Source organism: Microchirus variegatus, assembly GCF_963457635.1.
Source record: "Microchirus variegatus genome assembly, chromosome: 2".
NCBI classification, from domain to species: Eukaryota; Metazoa; Chordata; class Actinopteri; order Pleuronectiformes; family Soleidae; genus Microchirus; species Microchirus variegatus.
In genome coordinates this window covers 21,585,056-21,607,892 of record NC_139803.1, presented here as the reverse complement: position 1 = coordinate 21,607,892, position 22,837 = coordinate 21,585,056, and the positions used below count along the sequence as shown (strand labels likewise).

The following is a 22,837-nucleotide window of genomic DNA, read 5'->3' as shown; positions in this document are numbered from 1 at the left end:
GCTGTGGATTAGTGAGTACAGTAAAAAAGGACATTATCATCACATATATGCCTCACCTTTGTCTCTTTGTGTGTATTATTCTTTGCAGGTTAACAGAAGAGACTGAAAACTGTGGTTCACATGTGTATAGTTTTATTCCTGTCACACACACACACTGTACACACCAATATGTACATTTACAACATAAAAATAGACAAATGCTTTTTTTTTTAGAGATATGAGAGTATGGTCAGTAAACTAAGGCAATTTAACTTATCGAGACCAGTGTGTACATACAATGACTTCGTTTTAAACTTTCTCACCAGGTGTCCTCTGATACATTGCTTAAAAAAAAGATGAAGAAATGCTTGATCATTCTACATAATGCCTGTTAAAACAGGAAACATCACATTTCCTCCACGTTGAAGGATCGTTTTGGTCTACATGATAGCAAAGTTGAGGTTGCAGCTCTTTAAGGAGACCACAAACAGTGAGGCAGATACACAAGTCAGTCGAAGACATCAGCACTGGTCAACGTCCTTCAGATTTTAAGCTATTTGACCACATGACACAAAGTTGCAGCATTTCCAGGCCTCGTTTATGCACAGTGACGGTTTATGTGTGCTTAATTGTCTTCTCATTATAGAAAACATTGAAAAAAACAGGAATATAAAGGTCCAGTGTGCAACACATAGAAGCCTTTTTGGCAGATATTCAATATGCCACCCATACGTATGTCTTTTTAAGTATTATAGCAGAGTGCTGACTAATTCTTACACACTGGACCTTATTATTATGTCAAATGATAGGACAACAGGTTTAAGATTATGACATTTTTTTTACTTAAATGAGGCCCTGATTTTCAAATTCAAACAGTATATTTTAATTTCTAAAACAAAGTACAAACTGTCATGAAATCTGTGCATAAATGTAAATACACAACTGTTACCGTACAGGCACGAAACACAATCATTGTATTTGTAAAGACATCCAAGACACCCTGTTTCCCCTTGGACTTTCAGAAGAGCAACTTTTACAGTACTGGCCCAAATTTAACAGGACATAAGTTGTTTTATTAAGTCGACGTGTGACGATCTCTGTGAGATTTCACAGATGCCATTTGGGATCGGTTGAAAAAAATTGAGCACCGGTACAAACACGAAGCACAAAACGGGACCAGAGAAGTGATGAGTCGGCTCTGTTGAGTTTCGGCAGTGTATGTAAGGAGAAGGCAGTGGGGACGCCCTGAGACACTAGCGGGTTATAGAACCACTGACCACTGTGCTTTTATTGCACTATATACTACTATATAATAATCTCTAGTGATTTGTATGAATCAAAAAAATATTCTCTTTTATGTATGGCTCTTTTTTTTTTCTCTAAGCCCTAAATAAAGCACAACAATATCCAAACACAGCGAGATGGTAGGCTTAAAAAAAATCAATGCCTGCTTATTTTAAGGAAAAAAGAATTCACGCGGGCATTCACATGTGTCGGTGTAGGGGATTGCATATTAACAATGCAAATGAGGTGGTGAAAAGAATAACTATTCATTCTAGTCGTGTGTCCAAGCTGAACCTACAAGTTTGACACAGTATTATTAGTATAGTGTCCATACATGAAGTCAAAATTCAGATTTTTATGAACTGAAAATGCTTCTGCAGCAATGTACGAGGATTTACCAGCCTATCTTCCACAATTATGGTGCCAGAGTACAGACAATATCCTACTTAAGGCAGTTAGCAAGAACTGTGCAGCATTTACCAACACAAAGTACAGCTCACACAACATTGCTGGCTCAACAGTAATAAAAAAGACAAAAACAAAATAGGCCCGTATGAATATGATGTTGAAAAAAAAAAAAAGTACATAATGACAATGATATAAACAATTATCACAATCACTAAAAAAAAGAGAGAGAGAAACAATTTGGAATCACAGCCACGTTTAAGAAGAAAAAGAACCAAAAACAACAAAACAACAACGGCACTTGTTGAAATTGAAATGGTTTGATCTGGATATAATCTAAATGTAGCTTTGGTGTGTTGAAGGTACGACAAGGGCAAAGTTTAACATGGGAAATAAAAATAAAAATTAAGACGTGTTTGCGTAGCCAACGTAGAACAGTAAAAGTCTCTTAATAATAATAATAATAATAATAATAATAATAATACAAAAAAAAAAGAATTAAAAAAGTCACCGTTACAGTGGGAGTGTGCAGACAGTGTGTGGAGGGGAAGAGGGAGGATTAGAAGCAGGATGATGATGATGATGATGAATAGTAAAATTGTGTCTGTTGAGCACGTACGCAGAAGTCGGAAGGCTCCAACCTTTCTTTATTGCACTTTTGAGAGACCCAAGATAGAAAAGTGTGAGGTCGTGTCATCTCTGATTATATTTGGCAAGGAAACGATTGGTTAGTTCAATACTGGAAAAAAAAGAATAAAACATATTTAAGTGTGGGGGCACATGTGTTGATCCATGACAAACTGTGACTGTAGGTTATCGCATGTTTGTTTGCATGTGTCTCTGTGTATGTGTGCGCCCACATGTGCATCTGTTTATGTTAGGGGGAAGGTGAGCGATGACACAAAGGAGCCTTAGCACTCGTCCTTGGCCAGAGGAGATCTGGTCTCCTTCATCTCCTCTCCTTCGTCTCCATCTGCACTGCAGCTCTCAGTGCTGCTGCCTTTACTTTCAGCCGGGTAAACGACCATACAGAACTTTTGGCCCAAATATGTCATTTTGCCTGGAAGAAAGTACGAGAAAAGTGTTATATTTCAACAGATGGACAACAATATGCATATATGTATTTGCACATTTCCAACTGCATTAAAGTTAACAGGGAAAAAGCTCACTTACCAACAAAAGAATTAAAGCACTGTGGCTTGTTGTCCCAGTAGACTCCCAGGAAGTAAACGGGGACACCAGTCAACATGATAGCCAGGCCGATGCCGCACACCAAGGGCTCAGAGTACAGAGAGAAGATGAGCAGGAAGGCCCAGAAGAGGAGATAAATAACCGGCCATATCAGACTGATCTGGAGGAAATAAAGTGACATAAGGCTTAGTCATACACTATCATGAGATAAACATACACTTTGTAGTTTAGCTGTCAGTTAGTCTTATTTTGATAGTCTCTGGTCTCATTTTTGATTTCCTGTCAAGTTTCACACTTGTATGATTCCCTTCTCAGCCCTAATAACTTGTACCTGTGTCTCTTCTATATAAGTTGTGTTTATGTTAATCGTAGCCTATAAACATATTGTCAATTCTGACCGAAAGAGGAGAACGTAGAAATAAGGCGAATGATGGGGCTGAAAATGTCGCAAAAACACATCAAATATCGTCACATAAACAGACCTTGATTGGCCGGTGCATGTTGGGCTCTTTGAATCGTAGGACAATCTGCCCGGCGACTGTGACTCCGTAGAAAAGGTAGTTGATGAAGCCCACGTAGTTGATGAGTGTGTACATGTCACTGGTGCACAGCATAAGCAGAGTGGACAGACACTGGGGGGGGGGGATAACAACACATGATGAGTTTAACAGTGGCACTGAATTGAATCAAAATCAAAAATCTAATTTGTCGCACACGTCATAATGAGATAATGTTAGGGAGAGTTAAACTCACAGTGAAGAGCAGCGCAGGGATGGGAGTGCAGCGTTTGACGTGAATCATAGCCAGCAGGCTGGGGAGGTGGCCTTCTCTGGCTCCAGCGAAGAACAATCTATAAAACACAGTTAAAAACATGATTTAAGACAGAATTCAAGTTTACAAGACATTCAAATGTAACATAATGAAAATAAGACACCTTGGCATGACATGATGTATATCTCAATCTTGTTGGGGTGGAGTAAACCAGTAAAATAAGCATCAGACGAAATAGGAATCCGATTTTTTTGACTCTGTGTTTGAGCCAGCTGAGGTGGAAGAAAACGTGTGAATAACAAACCTCGATGAGGTAAAAAGGGAACCGTTGACTCCTCCGAAGGTAGACAGAGCCACAGAAATGGGCATGATCCACGCCATGACTCCCAGCAGCTTCTCACCAAACGTCTGCGATGGGGAATTGAAGGATGAAGGTTTTGAAGATGGAGGCGACAGAGAGAAAGAGGAGTGAAGCAGATACACATGTGCAAGGTTAGCTTTTGAAAACATGGTGACCAAACATTAAACTTAACATGTTTGGCTTGCCTGGAGCACTAGAGGGTGACAGAGTCCTTCTACTATTAGCAAGCTTGTCAGCGTAACGTCACACAGACTGATCTACTCACCACGGCAACAGCGTTTGAGGCAAGCAGCTCCTGAGGACTCATGGCTGTGACGTAGGCGATGTTGGCAAAGACGTAAACAAAGGTCACCAGGGGGATGGAGATGAAGATGGCGCGCGGCAAGTTCCTGCAAGAACACAAAACACAACGCAAAAATTTATGGACAAGTTGAAGAGAAGCAGAGAGAGGGCCGATTTAAAGCAGGAAATTAATAGCGGTATCTTAGGCAGGGTAGGTGCTGTTCACAGATAGCATGGTGATTACAAATGAAAGATTGTTGAAAGGAAGACAGGAAATTATAAAATAGATCACTTTATATGGCAAGCATTCATCTTTAGGTCAGTGGTCAAACAGAATGATAGTGATCAGACTAAATAGCTTCTGATGCCCTAAATAGCAAACTGAAATAGCCTCTGTAATTTTAGGAGGGGTTATTTGTAGAAATTAAGAACACTATCCATAACTAAGTGTATATTCACTTTTTAAATCATCTGGTTTCCTCGACTGGGTCAACGCGAGAGAGATACACTAATACAAATTAATTCATTTGAAAAACAAAACACAATAAAACTGATCAAAACACATTTAGTCACATACTAAGATTTGGGATTAACAAACACGGCTCCAGTGGTTAATCTCAGTGGTTCTGAAAATGTAAATAAGGGCATTGACCATTTAAGGCTTTAAAAGTAAGTCAAAGAATTTTGAAGTCAGTACAGATGCTAACAGTAAACCAGGACAAGGGTCATGTGCTCATGCTTGCTCTGGTGATTAGACTTTCAGCAGAATGTTGGGATTAACATAGGCCACCAAGGTTCCCTGACACAGTCGTAAATGAGCTATTTCCCCAATGGCAATGACAGATTTAATACAATGGGTTTTGTTGTTTTAGAAATCACAATCACATCTAAAGAGTTAAGTGTCTTACACATAAGGGTCCACCAGCTCCTCTGTCACATAGTTGAGGAAATTCCACCCTCCATAGGCGAAGGAGCCTTGTAGAAAGGCTAAGGCTATCAAACCCACATCGTATTCCTGGAAGGGCTCAAAGGCATTGGCTGGCTCCAGCCAGTAGTACTCTCCTGCAGGTGGAAGAGAAGAGGCTCAATGAAAACACATTCCATTATTCCATTCCAGAACAAAATCTGTCACCTTCAGTTTATAGAATTTACAGATATGTAAAAAACAGTTGTCACAGTCAAAGACACAGGTTAATTATGTTATGCTCTATGTATATTAGGTTCATTTCATATCTGGTTTCACTTGCTTTTTTGTATTTTTATGGCTTATGCAATATTTATTCTGTTGCTTAAATTCAGTGAACTATGTTCTTTGTTGTCTGTATCACGCTGTGCATTGTTCTGCAGCTGCTGGAGCAGTTTTGCCCCAAGAAAAATGTCCCTGTGGGGACAATAGAGTAGATTTCATTGATTGAATTGAATTTTTCTGTGTCCTTGATGTAAACCTGAGTGACCTGAGCCAAGAATCAACATCATTGTGTGTAAAGCATGGGATGAAAGAGTGGGATTTTCTCTTAAAGACATTGTAAAAACACTCTAAAGACTACATGATCTTTAGTAAACATCATTTTGGACAAACATCCCCAATCTGTTTTTACAGGGGCCTGTTTTCAGTGGCCCCTGTCATAACTGGCCCCTTGCCATGTTTGAATTGCAAACCCATGCATGCATGCTGCTATTAGCCGAGTGGAGTGGGGCCCCAGAAACTTCCTGACCCCTGTTGAGTCCGCTGAGATGCCTGTGCTGTCCCTCGTGACAGGGGGATGTCCTACAGTGAGTGACCCGGGTGAGACGGACACGCTGGAACCACGAGGAGGTCACATTTATTCATGGAGGCACAGATGGCATCGGGCGGCTTACCTTTGCAGATCTGCACGAAGCCCATGATGATGATGAGGCCGAGGGCCAGCAGTTTGCCGGCTGTGAAGAAGTCCTGCACTCTGGTAGCCCATCGCACACTGGAGCAGTTCACCCAAGTCAGCAGCACTGCACACACACACACACAAGATTAAGAATAAAACACATTTTTAGGATTTAGATTGCATTTTGAAAACCTGACTCAAACTAACCAGCACCATAACAGTCATTTTGACCCTTCACACATCATTTACATTATTACGGGGGGGGGGGGGGGGGAGTCTGGGACTGTGATAAGACAAGATAGTGATGAAAGCGTGGACTAAAATTAGAAAGCAGTAGTAGGTGTTTAACCAGAGAGGCAGTAGATGTGCTGATTTTATAAACTTGGAAGTTTTACACTTAAAATACTGACTTTTATTGAGCAAATCACAACCTAAGTGCTTGTTAATTAGTAATGGATGATTCTATTCATATATAGAGGAATAACAGATATATTCTATATGATATCTATCTATATATTAACATTTCTGCCATGTTATCTATTAGTTACAAAATAAACACATCCCATGGTTCTTTCTCTTTATCTCACTCCTATTTCGGGCTCAGCTATCGCAGACAAATACATTGATTTGATCTCCACTGCTCAGGCCAGTGGGTTCAGGCCAGTTGGCCGCAATCACTAAAGAGGCCTATTTCTGACTGTGTGATTAAGGTCATCATATTAAATAACCCCCCGAGCTGAGTTGCAGCAGCGGGGAGCGCAGGCAGATGCACAAGAACAAACATGCGTGGCCCTGCTGTGATATCATATGAACAGAGTGCAGACTGGAGTGAGTGTGGTTTGCAGACTGGGCTTCTTGTTAGATGTATTTGAGAGGTTTGTTTTGAGGTGAATAAGAGTGCATAGTACTTTAAAATACTAAAGTAAACTTGTTAAACACAAGGAAGCAGAGATCCTTCTGCCACAAACACAATTACCTCCTAGTTTTCTTTATAGCTATATACATAGTTGAGTGACAGCAAGGAACACTTCAGGACGGTCAGAGATCATAGCTGTCACTCAGTCCAGTTACAGCTGGATTTTAATATAACATCGAGTGATCTTCTTCTGCACACTATTTTCAATATAGGTCAAATTATCACAGAGAAATAGAAAGAAAACACATACACAGACAAACTAAAAAGCTAAAAACAGCATGGATGATGTAAGAGCTGCAGCAGGTCACCTCTCACCCACTTTCAGAACAAAACATCTGCACAAAAAGTAGTTTTTTTTGCTCAAATTGACTCAAGACAGAAGCTTCATCATTCTGATGGCCCGAGCCAATCTGAAGAACAAATCAGAATCAGGCAGTAACATGTCACAATCCCTGTCACATGCCACACTAATCACATTTTTCCTTCCAGCTATTCATCCAAGTGAGACTAAGAATACAGATGAAGATGTAGGTAATCGGAGTAGAAATAAAAACACAAATAAAGTCTTGAGACCTTTGGTGGAACGTGATTTAGTCGTGAATCATCCTGTCTGTGCAGATTATTGTCCATGTTTAGGAAGAATGATGATGTCCACATTGTCAGGACAAACACACTACCACCAACTGGGGATGGGCCTGAAGCTTTACGACGACATAACACAACAGATAATGCTGCCCTGAAACGCCGCTGCTGTGGCAATATCAGTGTGTGTGTCAATGCAAAGGTCTCTTTAATGCAAACAATTTTGTCACCCAGAAAAAAAACGTTACCGAAAATGTCTCCTGTAGCTCTCAGATCTACAGATAGATATAGAAGCATCAGTCTCATTATTCTAATAGTCACATTAAATGCATCAAATGCGTGTGCAACCCTAATGATTTCCCACTTCAACATTGCAATTGAGAACAAACATACTCTTTCTCTGCATCCATGGCCCCCCCACCCCACCCCCCTCCTCTCTGTGTCTGAAGGCTGCTTGCAGTATTTTACGAGTGAGCGCGAACTTTGCTGAGAAAACTTCAAATCCACCACTGTCATGTCCTTGTCAACACATTCATCCATTTGTTGTGACACATTCATATTTGCCGTTTCCCACCCATCAGCCTCTTTCATGCTCCTTTCTCATGGATCAAACTCCAGCAGAAGAGCTTCACAGAAGAGCGGGAAAATATTCGACCAGAAGGCGCACATAAACCAGATTAATCAATCAATACTTAATCCAGTAAGTCTGTGACGCCTTTAAATGACAACTTTGTTGGCTGCATGTTTTGTCTTTTATCTCTGTCCTCCTTCTAGCAGCCATTGGATTTCAGGGATTCTCCCCCTTTTTTTTTTATATAGTGCAGTTTAAAATTTACTGTCCGTTTCTAGGCATTTGAGCTTGTCTCAACAGGAACATTCAAACACGTTTGGTAGTATTTCTTGAGGCTATTCCTGCTCTATTATTATCTCTGTATAATCTACACTGACAACAGTCAGGCGACCCTTTTCTCTTTAGCAGTGAATAACGTTAACTTTGTTTGTAGTTTAATGCAACCTCTCAGAAATTATTGGAATATGGCGCTAATTTGTGACACACATATTATTGCATGACTGGATATTATATATTACATAGACTCTAAAAACGTATTTTGTGTAATATCATATTAAAGGTGGAGTGTGTACACTGTAAAAAAAAAAGTTGAGAAAACTCAAAATTTCAAGGCAACTTAATGCAATTAATTTTTGAGTTTAAAGCCCAACGTATAATTGCGAGTTTTTAAAAAAAGCTCCATCAACTAATATTATTTTGTGAGACAAACTTGTAAGTTACAGTTGTGCTAACTCAAAACTCTCTTTTCGAATAATTTGGCTAACTAATCTTGTTCAGATAATGTCAAAAATGTATTAAAAAATAAAATGTTGAATTTTGCAGCAAGTTGCCTTGACATTTTGAATTTTCTTTTTTACAGTGTCATATTAAGAAGGATTTGTTGGCAGATATTGAACATATTACCCATATGTATATATTTGTATACATGTATAATTTCTGTTTTGTTGTGTTCCTAACCTTAGAATAAGTCTTGCATATGTACTTTATCCAAGGGCCTTGAATGAGATCCTTTCTGGTATTTGAAGGCTACCGTAGTTCCACCCCGATGCGCTTGGGTATGAAAGGGGTGAGCGGACCATTTTTTATAATTTGCGCTCTCACTACTAGATGTCACTGATGCTTCCACACTGGACTTTTACAGGTGTGTGTGTGAGTGAGTGAGAACAGAGGAGGAAGTGTCTTCGCTCTGCAGACGAGGGGTTAAATATTTGTCAAACTCTTACCTGGCAGGTTTCACTGGTGACTCCTTACTGTAAAATTCTTTGGAAAGAAAACCGCGAGACTACGATACGCTTGAGGCATGTTACAGTGATGTATATAATAACGTGCATAATCTATAATGGTGATGGCAGATTATGTTTCAGCTGTTTGAAATTGAAGGTGGAACCGTGTACATGTGTTTTGTGTCGTGCAGACGTGAGTCACATGTTACTCACAGAGGCAGATGGCAGCCAGCAGACGCAGGCCGTTCTCCGGGGGGAAGCATGTGGGGAACAGAGGCTGCAGCACGTAGTTGGAGAAGGTCAGCGCGATCACAGCCTGATTGGTCGGATAGATGACCAGCACGGCGATCCACAGACGCAAGAACCTAAAACAAAACAAAAAAAGGAGGGACAGGGAGGGGCAGTGAGCGATGTGGGAGACGCGAGACATGGGAGACACAGCAGGGGTGTGTGTGGGATCAAATGCAGTGTGTGGGAGCAATAACAGGTGGAGGAACACATCACAAAAGGTACAATCGGCACATATACATCCTTCCTTTACAGATTCCCATTCAAACTGGTTATTTTTAGTTAAAACTACATTCTTTTCTTTTCCATACTATGCTTGGCCTCTCTGACCTCTCTTAAAATGACCAAAAGTGGAAGTGCTTTCGTTATTTCTTCATTTTGTTCTTCAAAACAAAATGTCCTCTTTTTTTATACTCAGGTTTTTGTACTATTTTGTGACATTTTACAGGCTAAACTAAGGCTGCAACTACCAATATGTTTTTTATAATTGATTAATCTGTCAATTATTTACTGGACTAATTGTGTTCTCAAAAGTCTTTTCGTCCACAAACCAAAAATATTCCTTTCTACTGATTTCTTTGTTATATTGGGCGAAAAACTGAAATCATCCACATGCAAGAAGCCGAGAAAGCTGAGATTAATTGTTGATCAAAATAGCTGATTTAGTAAATGATCGATTACTCACTGCAACCCTAAACAAAGGAGAATCCGGTCGCCAACACACCTGATTCAAATGGTCAGCTAGTTATCTGCAGAGGAGCTGTTTATCTGAGTCAGGTGTGTTGGAGCAGGGCTGTGTTCCCTGAGGTGACACACCTTTGATAAAGTGGCACACGGGAAGATCATTAAGAAGATCATACATTCAAATGTGTGAGAGCCGTCAAACAGGATTTAAGATGTGAGGCGGGATATTTGCCAGTGTGGCATGAGAAGTAGGCATGTGGTTCTTCTGCAAAATTCTCCAAAAGCTTAGAGAGGATCACTACATCTGACTGCATTAATAGGATTATCTCACAGGAATGTGTGTGTGTGTGTGTGTGTGTTCACTCACTTTATACATGAAGTTTTTCATATTCTACTGATATCAATTGTGGACTGAACTAACTAAGGGTAGTTTATTGTAGCTCCGCTTTGACAAGCCACAACATAAAATCATATTAATAATTAATGCTCAAATAGCAGTCCTCCTGCATATTACATACCTTTACTAGTGACAATTCAGTGCATATGGTTAATAAAACATCTTATGTTACTTACTAAATATTCAAGTATATGCGATATTCAATAAAATTTGTCTTAAACGTGAATACGTTGTAGTTTTTGAAATCCATGAAATGTACTGTATTTGTTTTTAGACAAAAACAAGACTTTTGAGAACATAGTAATAATTTTCTGAACTTATTGATTGATCCAGAAAACAAAGCTTCATCTCTTATATAAAAAGCTGCAGCCCTGTTTTGGTCTGTTCTAAATTACTGAAAAAAAATCAAATTTTTAAAGCCCATTTAATGTACTTCATGAGTGTAACACTCTCATTGGTCTAGATTGGGCCTCTGTACTACACCGTCCTATCTTGTTGTCCTTTAGCACACAGCTTTACAATTTGTCCCACTTCTCTACAATGTAATGCAAGCATTTCCGTCTCAGTTCACCTATGTGGACACAGAAAACACATTTCCAAGACCACATAAAAACACACACATGGAGGGAAAAAGGCCAACAAAGGCAAACAAACAACTCTTAAAGACGGCGTTATCCAGACGGAGGGCAGAGAAAAGTACCATGGCCCACACACTTCAAACTTAGCATCTCAGCAGCCGTTGTACTACAAAGTTCATTGATGTGTATTGATAGCTACTGTTACAAAGAGACAAAAACAATCCATTGGCTGTTTTGTCTGGTTGAATTCCTCTCCCAAAATACCGCTGATAATATTCCTGTGATAGTTTAAACAAAACAATGCTCTAATCTGTGTTTACAGTCTGGGCAAAGACATTGTGTGTGTGTGAAATCTACGCTAACAAATGATATTGTTTTGCTAGGAAACTAGCGTAGCAGGGTTCCCAAGCATTTACTGAAAGCAGCATTTCAGCTATTGAAAAAAAAAGAAAAAAAAAAGACTATTGCTTTGAATAAGTAAACCAGACATGTTTGTTGAATTAATCAGACCTTTTAAAACACATAAAGTGGTGTTTTTTACTGGTCAAAAAACTAGTTTGAACTGGTTTTTGACTGGTGGGAATGTGTTTAATCAGCCTGCAATGACTCTGCAACACACACATTTTTAAATTAGCTCTGATTGGCATTAGTGGGAACACAAAACCTTGGTGAACGCGCCAATTTCTTCGTCTGCTTCATTTATGAAAGAAATATAACTTCTGGTGTCAAGACAGGGATTCATTTTACAGCGGTTCACCTTGTACTTGCTTTTTTTTTTTTTTAGCAAACCTTTACAACGAGGGACCAAAGTTACAAATGGTTAGCCTAATAGCATAGTTGCCTAAGTCATATTTGAACGTTTTCGGAAAACAAGAAAAAACACATTTTTTAACAAGCACATTGTTAAAGTTAGGCAGATATCACAATTACAAAAAAAAATACTTTTAGCAAATATGCTTTTAGGCTAACGAAATGTCTTTCTTCTTTGTTTGCTCTTAAGCTATTCTAAAGCTACAAAAACCAAAACATTTTCGTTTAAACACAAACATACTTGAAGGTATTATATTTCTATTAAATGTTACACACACACAAAAAAAAAAGTACATTTTAAATGTCTGCACTTGATAGTGATACAGTCATACCACTGGTCACCCCATTGCTTTTCAGATACAATTTGATTGCGTGGGACCGTCCCTGTGTTGTGCTTGCTGACTCACATCTGAATGATGTAGATATACTGAAACGTCTGTAAGTATCATTTTCACTCACCCTGCCAGCCCTCCAAAGATATCCTTCACGTACGAGTAGTCTCCCCCCGACTTGGGTATGGTGACACCCAGCTCGGCATAGCACAGTGCACCAATGGCCGTGATGATGCCTGTGATGATCCACACGATCAGGGCAAAGCCCACAGAGCTGGCGTTCTCCAGCACTCCCTTCGGACTGACGAAGATACCTGAGCCGATAATGTTACCTGCAGGAAGAAGTGAAGGAAGAAGTGAGTCAAATGTCACGTGTGACTGGGTGCGTTAACTGTCCGTTAATGCAAATATCATCTGACAGCAACCCAATTCATTTAGGCATGAAGACACGATCAAGACAAACTGCTGAAGCAGCAACCAGAGGACGTGACCGGCCATCAGAATGAGGGAGAACAGTGATTTAAGTGTAGCTGTTGATGTATTTCAGAAACTGCTGATCTAAACAGATTTTCACACACACAACTACCTCTAAAGCTAACATAGTATGGTCAGAAAAAGAGAAATAGGCCTTGTTGATGCAAGACATGAGAAGAAAATGACAAGACTGGTTTGTGCAACAGCAGATCAATCTGTATCGAGTGTTGTCAAGTCTTGAGGAAATGAACCACTTAGAGCTCAGGAGAATAATGTTAGCATTTAATCAATTGATATATGCTATCCAGTTGCATTGTGGGAAGTGTAGCATCTAGGGCTTTGATATATTGAAGCTTTACTCATATTGTGGAATAAAGCCAGTAGATCTCGGCGTCTGCTGAGCCAGCTCCGTCCATTATTTTTCATAGCACGTCTTCTGTAGGACTCCTTAAGAAAATTACTGAATGCCCCATAAACACCAGAATTTATATTTTGTTTCCATGTATAAGTCTGAGATTGATTGTATCAAGTTTTAGAGAGCGGAAACGGGAGAAACAACTGTAAAACCACAAAAAACAGGACAGGAAAAAAGAAGGAAAGTTGACTTTTCAGTGGGAGAAATGGAGGCGAAAACAGTTCTGACAGAGAGGAGGTGGACAAATTGGGAACATGCATTCTGCTGACTAGACACAGAGATGGGAGATGGATGCAGAAGGGGAGGGGAGGGGGCATATTCAGTGACAGATTCAATGACCATCAGAGTGCCAGGCAGTTTGCACAGAAGCTGAAAGATGGAGGGATGGATGACTGGGTTCTGGTCGGACATGAAAGGACTCTGAGGTTTATGAATCTGCTGTCAGATCCAGCAGACTGCATGTGCTCTGACTGCGCGTGAACTTGGCACCCAATCATTAAAAAAAAAAAAGAGAGATCAGGTTGAAAGGTTGAAGGTTTTGAATCATAACGGGCCAACTTTATCGGCCAAGTGGCATTATATGTACAAAGGTCAAAGGTATGGAGTGAAGCGTTAGGGTGTGTGTGCGCGGATCATGTGCAGCTAGCTGCACACACTTAGACAACATGAAAAATAATAATAAAAGCAATAAAATGATTGTATTTCTTCTAGTAAAGTTCATCAACTTACAGCTGATACATTTCCTTCAAATACAACGAAAGGAACGGACACGTAAGAATGCGTAAGAATTAGTAACATCCAGTTGTGAGACTGCAAATTGTAACAAAGAGAGAACTACCTCTCTTCTAACGTATCACAGACTTAAGCCTAAGCTTAAGCTCAAGTTTTGTCTGTTCAAGCTGCTGCAGAAATATGGCGAGATGTAAAGCAAGGCCCTTGCCGAAAGTACACCGAAAAAGGCTTATTCTAAGACTACGAAAACCAAACTATTTTCATTTTAAAGCTCTACCTTTAAGGATCCACAAAGTCAAAAATCATACTGACAACATGTCATTCATTCATTGGTTTTCTTTTCCTGCTTTTTAAAGAAGCTGAACAATCTGAGGATTGGTCATCAGTAATCAGTAGCTAATTGATTTGGGTTTAACCAGTTACACAGAATTGATTAAAATGTTAAAGGTGCATTATGTAATAAATCTAAAGCAAATATAATCCTCCTAATATGTCACAGAGACTCAGGAATAATGTTCATATAACAAACTGAACTCACCAACAACAACAGTACAGACAAAATATTTGCATTAAAAAAATAAATTTTGAAGACTGCAAATCATGTTTATGTTTTGAATGTGGCGCCACCTACCGCCGTCTAACAATCATTGCAGTCAGTAGAGTCTTTGCTGCCGAGCAACCACGGGTTGCCAGTTACCTCAGAAAACGAAACCTAAAAGACATCGGTATTTTGAATTTTGAATGTAGTAACTGCAGAGTGTAACTTTTGTGTCACACACTGGAGCTTTAAGCTTTAACAGACTCCCCCCCAAAAAGCATCACGTGTCGGTTGTGAGGTCAGCTGCAGTTGTTGGTAGAAGGTGAACTCATAACCATCGCACCGTGCCTCCCTCGGTGGTTTTGACATCTTTATGGCAGCGGTGGTCCTCAGAGCATGACCTTTGGCATCTCGCAAAACAGTAGCTGCATCGGAAAAAATTACTCAGTAATTAGCTCCTGTAAATGCTCACCTCTGATTCTGCAACGTGGGTTTTAAAAAGAGGAGTAAAGATAAGATGCTTGCCCTGTACGGGCTGTTTCATTGAGCTGGGGGAACCAAAAAGTGCACACTTGCATGTTTGCGTGTCCATGCGTCGTCTCACACTGGCACATGTGGCCGGTGCTGACTAATGTGGAATCTTTATGTTTCCTGTTCTTGCAGTTGCTTTTACATCCTTTTGTCTCAAATGAGGACAAAGGGTGGTATATAGATATAGATATAGATATAGATATATCTATATCTATATCTATATATTGTGCTGTTGCTTTACCACTGTCTGTCCCTTGTCCTTGACCTGAGACAAACTGTGTTTGTATGAACTTCCACGAGCACAAGATAAAAAGTGTGAAAAGGCCACAGGATACTGCGTTGTCCTCCAATTTAGTTGGACTCTTGTCTCACAAATTAAAACTCTTGGTGATCTCTTGGATTCCTTGGGAGAACTCATTTTGATGATCTTAGACATCTCATTATTAAGGCCCCATTAAGGTTGTTTGTCTCAGAAATGTAACTCGTGTTTTTTTGATGTTATATAACTGTTGTTGACATTTTGTGCTATTTATTCAGTTAGTTATTGAGGTTGTTTTTCCTATAAATAATCTTTTGAGAACAATTTCTCAATTAAAATGTCAGTAATATAAAAATAATATATTTAAGAGAGATTATTGGCAAAAATGTAACATACTATCCCTAAATATGTTTGCATAAGTTGCTTTAAAATAAAATAAAAAATGTTGTGTTTTCCGACTTAAGTACTTAAGACAAGGGCCCTGCACAACAAAACAATCACAGGGACGTAAAGGTCACAATAAGACAGAACAAACAGTGTATGAGGATGTCGGAGAAGGTGACATTCTCAGAGAGACAACACACAGCGTTTGCAGGCCAACAGGCCATGAATATTAACCAGTCTGTGGGTGTTTGCTGAGCTTTATTATCTGACTCCAATCAGAACTTTGATTTTCCTGTCAGTGTCTATTCCATCGGCCATCTGGTGGTAAATTCTTGTCACAGATCCTGCAGGCCCGTGCTGTACACTGGTGTTGCCACAAAACAGGTGGAAACTCCAGTTTTGTCATAATTTGGTCCAAATCCAGGTTAATCAATAAACCCAATTATCTGCCAAGTTTTAAAGTGTAAAAAACATAAAAATAAAGCTAAACTTGAGAGTTAGGTGATTCCAAGACTCCAACTTAAACATGGCTACGCCATGTGAGCTAGTAAAACAGGGCGGACGCGTCTTCCACGTGGCCATAAGTTCACTGCTACTTTCAAATCCTTTTTTTTCTTCAGATTTGCATGTGTTGCGTTGCATGAGCAATAAATGCATTGCACTTCACAATAGGCCATAAAGTCGTTTGATGTCCTTCCTGCGTGCTCTGCCCTTTTCACAGAAACCCAGTGGGGGTATGTTCAACCATCAAAAGGATCAGACGAGTCACCTGAGCTCACGCCTCATGACAGCGTGAGCCGGAGGAGATGAAGGCGCATTAAATGAACGACTTGATCAAGGACCTATAATCCCAAGCCAAGAACACAGTCTGATGACTGTGCCAAAGTGCATGGACTCTGAACAGCTATAAAAATAAAAATCCTCTTTAAGATGATGGTTTTTACCGCTGCCAACCTGTCTGTTAATATCGAGATAAACTTCATGATTAAACTCACAATGGACTTAAGAGAGATTAAAGGGAGGAGCTACAGGGAGACAATGTTAGCTGCTTGCACTGGAATCACTTCGCTTGTATTTGGAATTAAACAACTGATGAACTGATACAATAGTGAGTGTTATTGATATTAGTCTGTACTGTATCAACACTCAGTATCAGCATGGGTCCAACACTAATACAAGACTTTGTATTCAAAGTGTATCATGTGACCAGAATGTGAGTGAGTGCTGCAAATACCTTCCGTGTGATTAAAGCATTACTTTTTGAAATGGGTGATTATAGCGTAGCGGTGACTACAAATATCCTTTTAACAGCTAAGTTAACTAAAGTAAATCAGACTAAAATCATTATCGGTAAGTCAAGATTGCGATGCTGGTATCGTTTGCCATATCACTACCAGACATAAAAAGAGTGATAACGAGCCATCCCAAGAGATATCAGAACAGAGGTACTTGTGGGATTGGACACATTAATCCATCTCTAATTAAAAAGGAAAATGTATTAAATATTTGGAATCACTAATAATCAGATGATATAGCTAGTTTTAGTTTTTACAGAAATTAGGCCATTCCGGTAAAACCTCAAGGATTTATGCAGTGGGTTACAAAATGAGAAATAATGAGGTCTGCCCGACCAACATTTCAGTGTCAACGCTGCTCTTCATCTTTCACTTTCTTGTCCTCCCCCCACCCCCGAAGTGCCCAGCGTCTGTCTCTTTCTCACTTGCAGTACGAACCTCTCGGGATTTCCCACGTGTGTGTGTGTGTCTGTGCCTTGCACACGCAGACTCTTCTTTCCTCCCGTTACCGTGGAAACACACGAATGGGTGAGTCATATTCTCCATTTTTCTTCAACGTCAAGGTCAACAGGACGACCACACACACGCGCGCTCTTCAACCTGTGCCATATTTCATCTCTGTGAGAGTGTGTCTGTCGATCGATGAGATGTCTGGTTGTGTTATCTGTGTGTGTGTGTGTGTGTGTGTGTTTGGCTGGCCACAGTGTAGACCTGCTCTTGAGTTTAAATTGAGGCATTTTACCGCCATTACATGGTGATAAGTGTAATGTTGGGTGTCGCTGATTTAAGTCTAGTAATCTATCAGTATAATTCACATGTTAATGTGTACACATCAGGAGGTTCTTTTGCATGCTGATGCAAAGACAAAGGACAACACAGTGACAATGTAGGCCACACCCTTAACAAATTAATACTATTTATTTATTTATTTATTTTTTAAATGTTCAGTGCTTCATTTGATATGCTTTGTTTGCAAAACATTTAAATGTGTATGGCTTTCTTTTAAATGTAGGTGAGGGCTTTCCCTGACGAGTCTGGGACGGGTGCAGGGGTCACCACTAGATGTCACTAATTCTTTCACACTGGACCTATACGTGTCTAATTCAACAATTATGCAAAGTTTAGTGATTCCACAAGGTTAATAGGAGTTTTTTTTTAATCGGCATATCCTGATTTCAGTGCAAACTATGCAAATACAGATCCCTCGATTGATGACATCCCAGGTTACTTTCACAGATTTACTGTAAGTTTCCTTTTTCTCACTGAAAGTCCCTACAACCTGTTTTCATATTTGAGATTGTGTCATGTGCTCATTACTCTCAATAGGCTAATCCACTATTAAGCAACAGAAAAATGATGAAAGCGCCAGGAATTCACGACCATGCCACGAGAACACGAGGGCGTGACTCGTGTTGCAAGACAACACTTGGGAGCGAGAAGAGTTCCACATGATAATCAAACCAGTTTACAACTCATTTATAGGCTGGCATTTTCAAAAGCATGAAATCGCCTTTTGAACTATGCTCGTTCAGGAGGAAACAAAGGGTGCTGTTATGCGTGTTGTGCATTTGCCACAATGGTGCAGAATGAAAGCACATGCTCACTTTTTTTGAACGTACAGCACGTGTTAGTGTGTGTACCACTGGATGTATATTTGATGTACTAGGGCCTTTGCACAGCAGCCATTTTGACATGTTTTACTGATCACATCAACCGTGTCAGGAGGACAGTGGGACACTTTAAGCAGCTGAAACTGAGGAGGCTAAATGGACCTCAGCCATTAGATTATTTACACCTGTGGTTTTCCTACTGTGCCCTGTCAAAAAGGCCCATGACTGAACTCATTTTACCTTCATTCATCCTGGATCTTTTTTTGATTACTATTCATTGTGTTATGCGTTTCTGTGTTTGTTCTGCAAAGTCCTTATCATGTGGTGGAATCTGATCCCAGTGCAGCTTCTGCTTGTGTATAAATAAGCACTACAACAGTTAGGGCACACTCACACTCTACTCAACCCTCAGCCTTTGCCTGTGTCCCTCCCATCATGTGCCCATCTGCTCGAAGGCAAACACCGAAATACAGGAACATAATGTAGGTTGCAGTCTCTAATAATACAATGAGGGTGACAGATTCTTACCAACAATGATGCCACAGGCGCTCACAAGCCCGATTTCCTTCTTGAGCGCAACTCCTCCGGACTCCTTGCCGGCAGCATCCTCGCCGGCAGCATCTTTGGCGGAGCCGATACTGCTTCTCTGTCTCGCACCGTCCGACATCTTGATGTCTGCTCTTTATTCTAATGTCTTAATAAAAAATAAATAAAAACAATGTGTCTTCTTCACCTCAGCGGCAGGTGCTGCCCGTGCGCTCGACCCTGACGTTGCGCTCAAACGCCTTTTTGTGAGTGCGTAAAACCACGTTCGCTGACGCGCGGCGCGCTTATCTGAAAAGAAAAAAGTTAGATGGTGATGCGATGTCAGCAGCCTGTGACAATGATGCGTTTACGAGACTATAAAAAAACTGCATGTGTCAGTGAAAGCTGATTATAAAAAAAAAACGTCACTCCAGACTGATAGAGCGCGGCTTCATCAAGAACGCATCAGCTGGGTCTGCAGCCAGGTTCCGCTCCAGGTTCAAAGGTGATGCTCCAGGTCACAGTCTAAACCCGACTCAAGTCCAGGTTGTCACTCAAAAGGCGCATATTCCAACGAGAGTCCTTAAACCTAACAAAAGGAAACTACTCAGCAGGGGGAAAAAACAACAATATTTAAAAGAAGAATCCTTCACTGTTTCCTTGTCGCAGGTGTGAGACACAAAAACATCCTCTCTGGCTGCTCCGCAAGCGCACGCAACAAAACAAAGGACCCAGAAAAGTTACTTGAGGTCGTTCTGCTCGGCCTCACCACGCGAACACAGGTGACCCGTGACGAAGAGAAGACAGGCTGCTTTTGAGTCAACATACATATTCCCCCTTTCTTTCTTATGTTCTCGGCAACAGCAGCGTCGCTCCTCCTTTTTTCTCTGCCTCACTCCGCCTCATTCTGACGCCGGGTTTGTTTTTCCTCCTTCAGCCTAAAGGACCCTCCTCCAATCTGTGTTTGGCACCCCCTCCCTCACCTCCACCTCCACCTCCTCCACCAACCCTCAGCCATTTCATACATCATCATGGATCTACTCATTTGGGGGGGAATACCACACCCATTGAGAAGTGGATTCATCCAAAATAAATATCCATATTTCTTTTTCTTTTTTAAAACGTGTTTAAATATGTATCACTATCAACAATGTGTGTGTGTAATAATAATAATAAAACTTAAGATAAGATAAGATAGTCCTTTATTCGTCCCGCAGTGGGGAAATTTACAGTGTTACAGCAGCAAGACAATAAAGAAGGATAATAAATAACAAACATGCATTACCAAAAAGAGATAGAATATATAAAGTACAATATATAAAGATATTAACACTGACTATAAAAATAGGTTTAAAAATAGAATGTAGAATGTGCATTATAACCGGTCTGCAGAATATACACAGTATGCACATGGTATTTATAGTGTAAGGAAACAAGGTTGAGCTATTAAATAAGGATATTAAATAAGGATATGGATATTGCACTGATGAGAAAACTACAGTATAAAAAACTTGACAGTATGAAAAATGACAATATATAATTAATGCTGTTATAACAGGACAAGGAGAGAAAGGGTTTGTACTGTTAGGATTTCAAAATGACCGAATGGAACCTGCTTAAATATGATGATGATGATGATGATGCTGATTATTATTATCTGCCATTTTAACGTTTAAAATGTTTAATATTTTCAGCCAATTTCAACAATGCAAACATCATACATAATGCATACGTTCAGCTCATTAGGATACAGTATGTCACGATTGTTTGTTGTAGTTTTTCAGAATTTTGCACTTGAAAACCTGAGTATTTTAACTTTTACTTACTTTTAATATTACTTTCATATAATTACCCTTTGAGTTTTCTATCTACTACATAATATATGGAATGCCATGTTTATCCTCACAAGGACTGTTAAAGGTCCAGTGTGTAATTTTTAAGCAGAAAATAAATATACAGTATGACCCATAAGTTCATTTGTATATAGTATATTATAGTATATATATATATACATATAAGTATATAGTTGCTTTATTATAAAAAAAAAGCTTGGGTTTTCATGGCCATAGAACAATGGCACGTTCCATTTTTTAGTCAAAAGTCAAAATTGACTGACAAAAATTGAGCCAAGTTGAGTGGACGTTGTTTCAACGGGAAGATCGGAAAGAAGAAGAAGAAGAAGAAGAAGATACTTTTATTGTTATTTGTACTTCTGTCCTATCTGTTTTCACAGTTAATCAGAAGTACTGTTCAATTTTTATCCGTGGGCATGTTTTTGTGTGTAAAATACCGCACATAGAGCATTAAAATCAACTGGTATTGTCCTGATATACAATTTTCTTCGACTTCCCAACTAACGCGGTCAACTTGGAAATGGAACTCACCACAGTACGCCTTTCATGTACTTTAGGTAAGTGTCTTGGTTTACTAAACCACCATCACTGTGACGTTGTGTGTTTGTCTATGTTTCATTGAAAGAAAAAAAACAAAACAACTTCTTTAAATAGCTCAGGGCCTGAGGCAGGAAGGTTGTTTCCTCTTTATGAGCCACAGTATCTTAAAGGTCCAATGTGCAATACTTGGTGACACCTAATGGGGAGACTGCAGCCTGTATCAATCCTCCACTCTTTCCTTTCCTATAAGTGTGTCAGGGAACGAGTGCACACTACATTTTTCTTGTTGTTGTTCATTTTGTGTTGTAAGCTTCATTTTGAAAATGCACAAACACACACACTGTCTGGTTTGTCCTTCCATGCTGCTGTAGAAACATAGCAGCATGACAAGATGGTGGCCTCCGTAAAAGCAAGACCCTCACTTAAAATCAATATAAAAGGCTCATTCTGCAATGGAAACTAAAGCACGTAACTTTATTGCCTTTATTTACAAAATATCAGGCAATTAACCTCATATAACAAAAGGGAACAGTCTTGAGATGGGGCTAAATAGTCTGATCTGATATAAATAACACAAAGAAAGAAAGCATCTAATCAAACACATTTATCAAAATCAGACATATCATTCAAAACAACAACAGTAGGATATAGTGTAATGCAGTCACAGTTACACAGTCGTCTTGCATGCTTTGGTTTATGTATAAACACATTTTTTCAGATCTCTGAGGAGGCTGCTGCTCCACTTTGGAGTGCTGACACTGGCTGAATGTTGTTGTGCAGAACACAATGTCTTGCGTCTCTTTTAAAAAGGTCAAAGAACCCAGTGTCCATGATTTTGAATGTTGATCTTCCTGGCCGCTCTCTGGAGAGATTACAAGTAAAATTTGGACTGCAGCGTCTTTGAAGTTGGTCTGGATTTAGGGTTCACCCCGGCAGCACAAATGCTGCCAGACAGACACGAGGACGCCTCAATTAACTGCTGAAACCTGACGTTCACCTGACTGACACTTCCTATAGAAGCACCGACACATGATAGCAAGTGCAGAACAAAAGGCAGGAGTTACATAACCAGACTTATAATCTCTAGAGAAACATAGCAAAGCAGTGTTGCTGTGCTGCTGAGTGGACAGAAAAACAAGGTCACATCAATCACCTCAGATTACTC

At 39.8% G+C, this 22,837-nt stretch overlaps 1 protein-coding gene across 1 annotated transcript; it reads right to left on the bottom strand.

The window, feature by feature from the left end:
* Positions 1 to 141: 141 nt before the first annotated feature.
* slc7a8a (solute carrier family 7 member 8a) lies at positions 142 to 20,110 on the bottom strand. The gene is made up of 11 exons (XM_083910240.1): positions 19,283 to 20,110; positions 12,644 to 12,848; positions 9,641 to 9,792; positions 6,134 to 6,259; positions 5,182 to 5,335; positions 4,257 to 4,380; positions 3,935 to 4,038; positions 3,613 to 3,709; positions 3,342 to 3,491; positions 2,842 to 3,019; positions 142 to 2,728 (listed from the first exon to the last, which is right to left on the bottom strand). Exons 1-11 carry the CDS (start codon positions 19,419 to 19,421, stop codon positions 2,580 to 2,582), a joined length of 1,578 nt encoding a protein of 525 aa, XP_083766366.1. The 5' UTR covers positions 19,422 to 20,110; the 3' UTR covers positions 142 to 2,579.
* Between the last annotated feature and the right edge of the window lie 2,727 nt (positions 20,111 to 22,837).

Coding starts and splice junctions, on each gene's coding strand:
- slc7a8a (XM_083910240.1), bottom strand. CDS start 19,421: ATGTCGGACGGTGCGAGACAGAGAAGCAGTATCGGCTCCGCCAAAGAT. Junction 3,710..3,934: donor TCCCTTTTTACCTCATCGAG/GTTTGTTATTCA, acceptor TGTGTTTTATAG/ATTGTTCTTCGCTGGAGCCA. Junction 3,020..3,341: donor ACATGCACCGGCCAATCAAG/GTCTGTTTATGT, acceptor TATTTCCTCCAG/ATCAGTCTGATATGGCCGGT.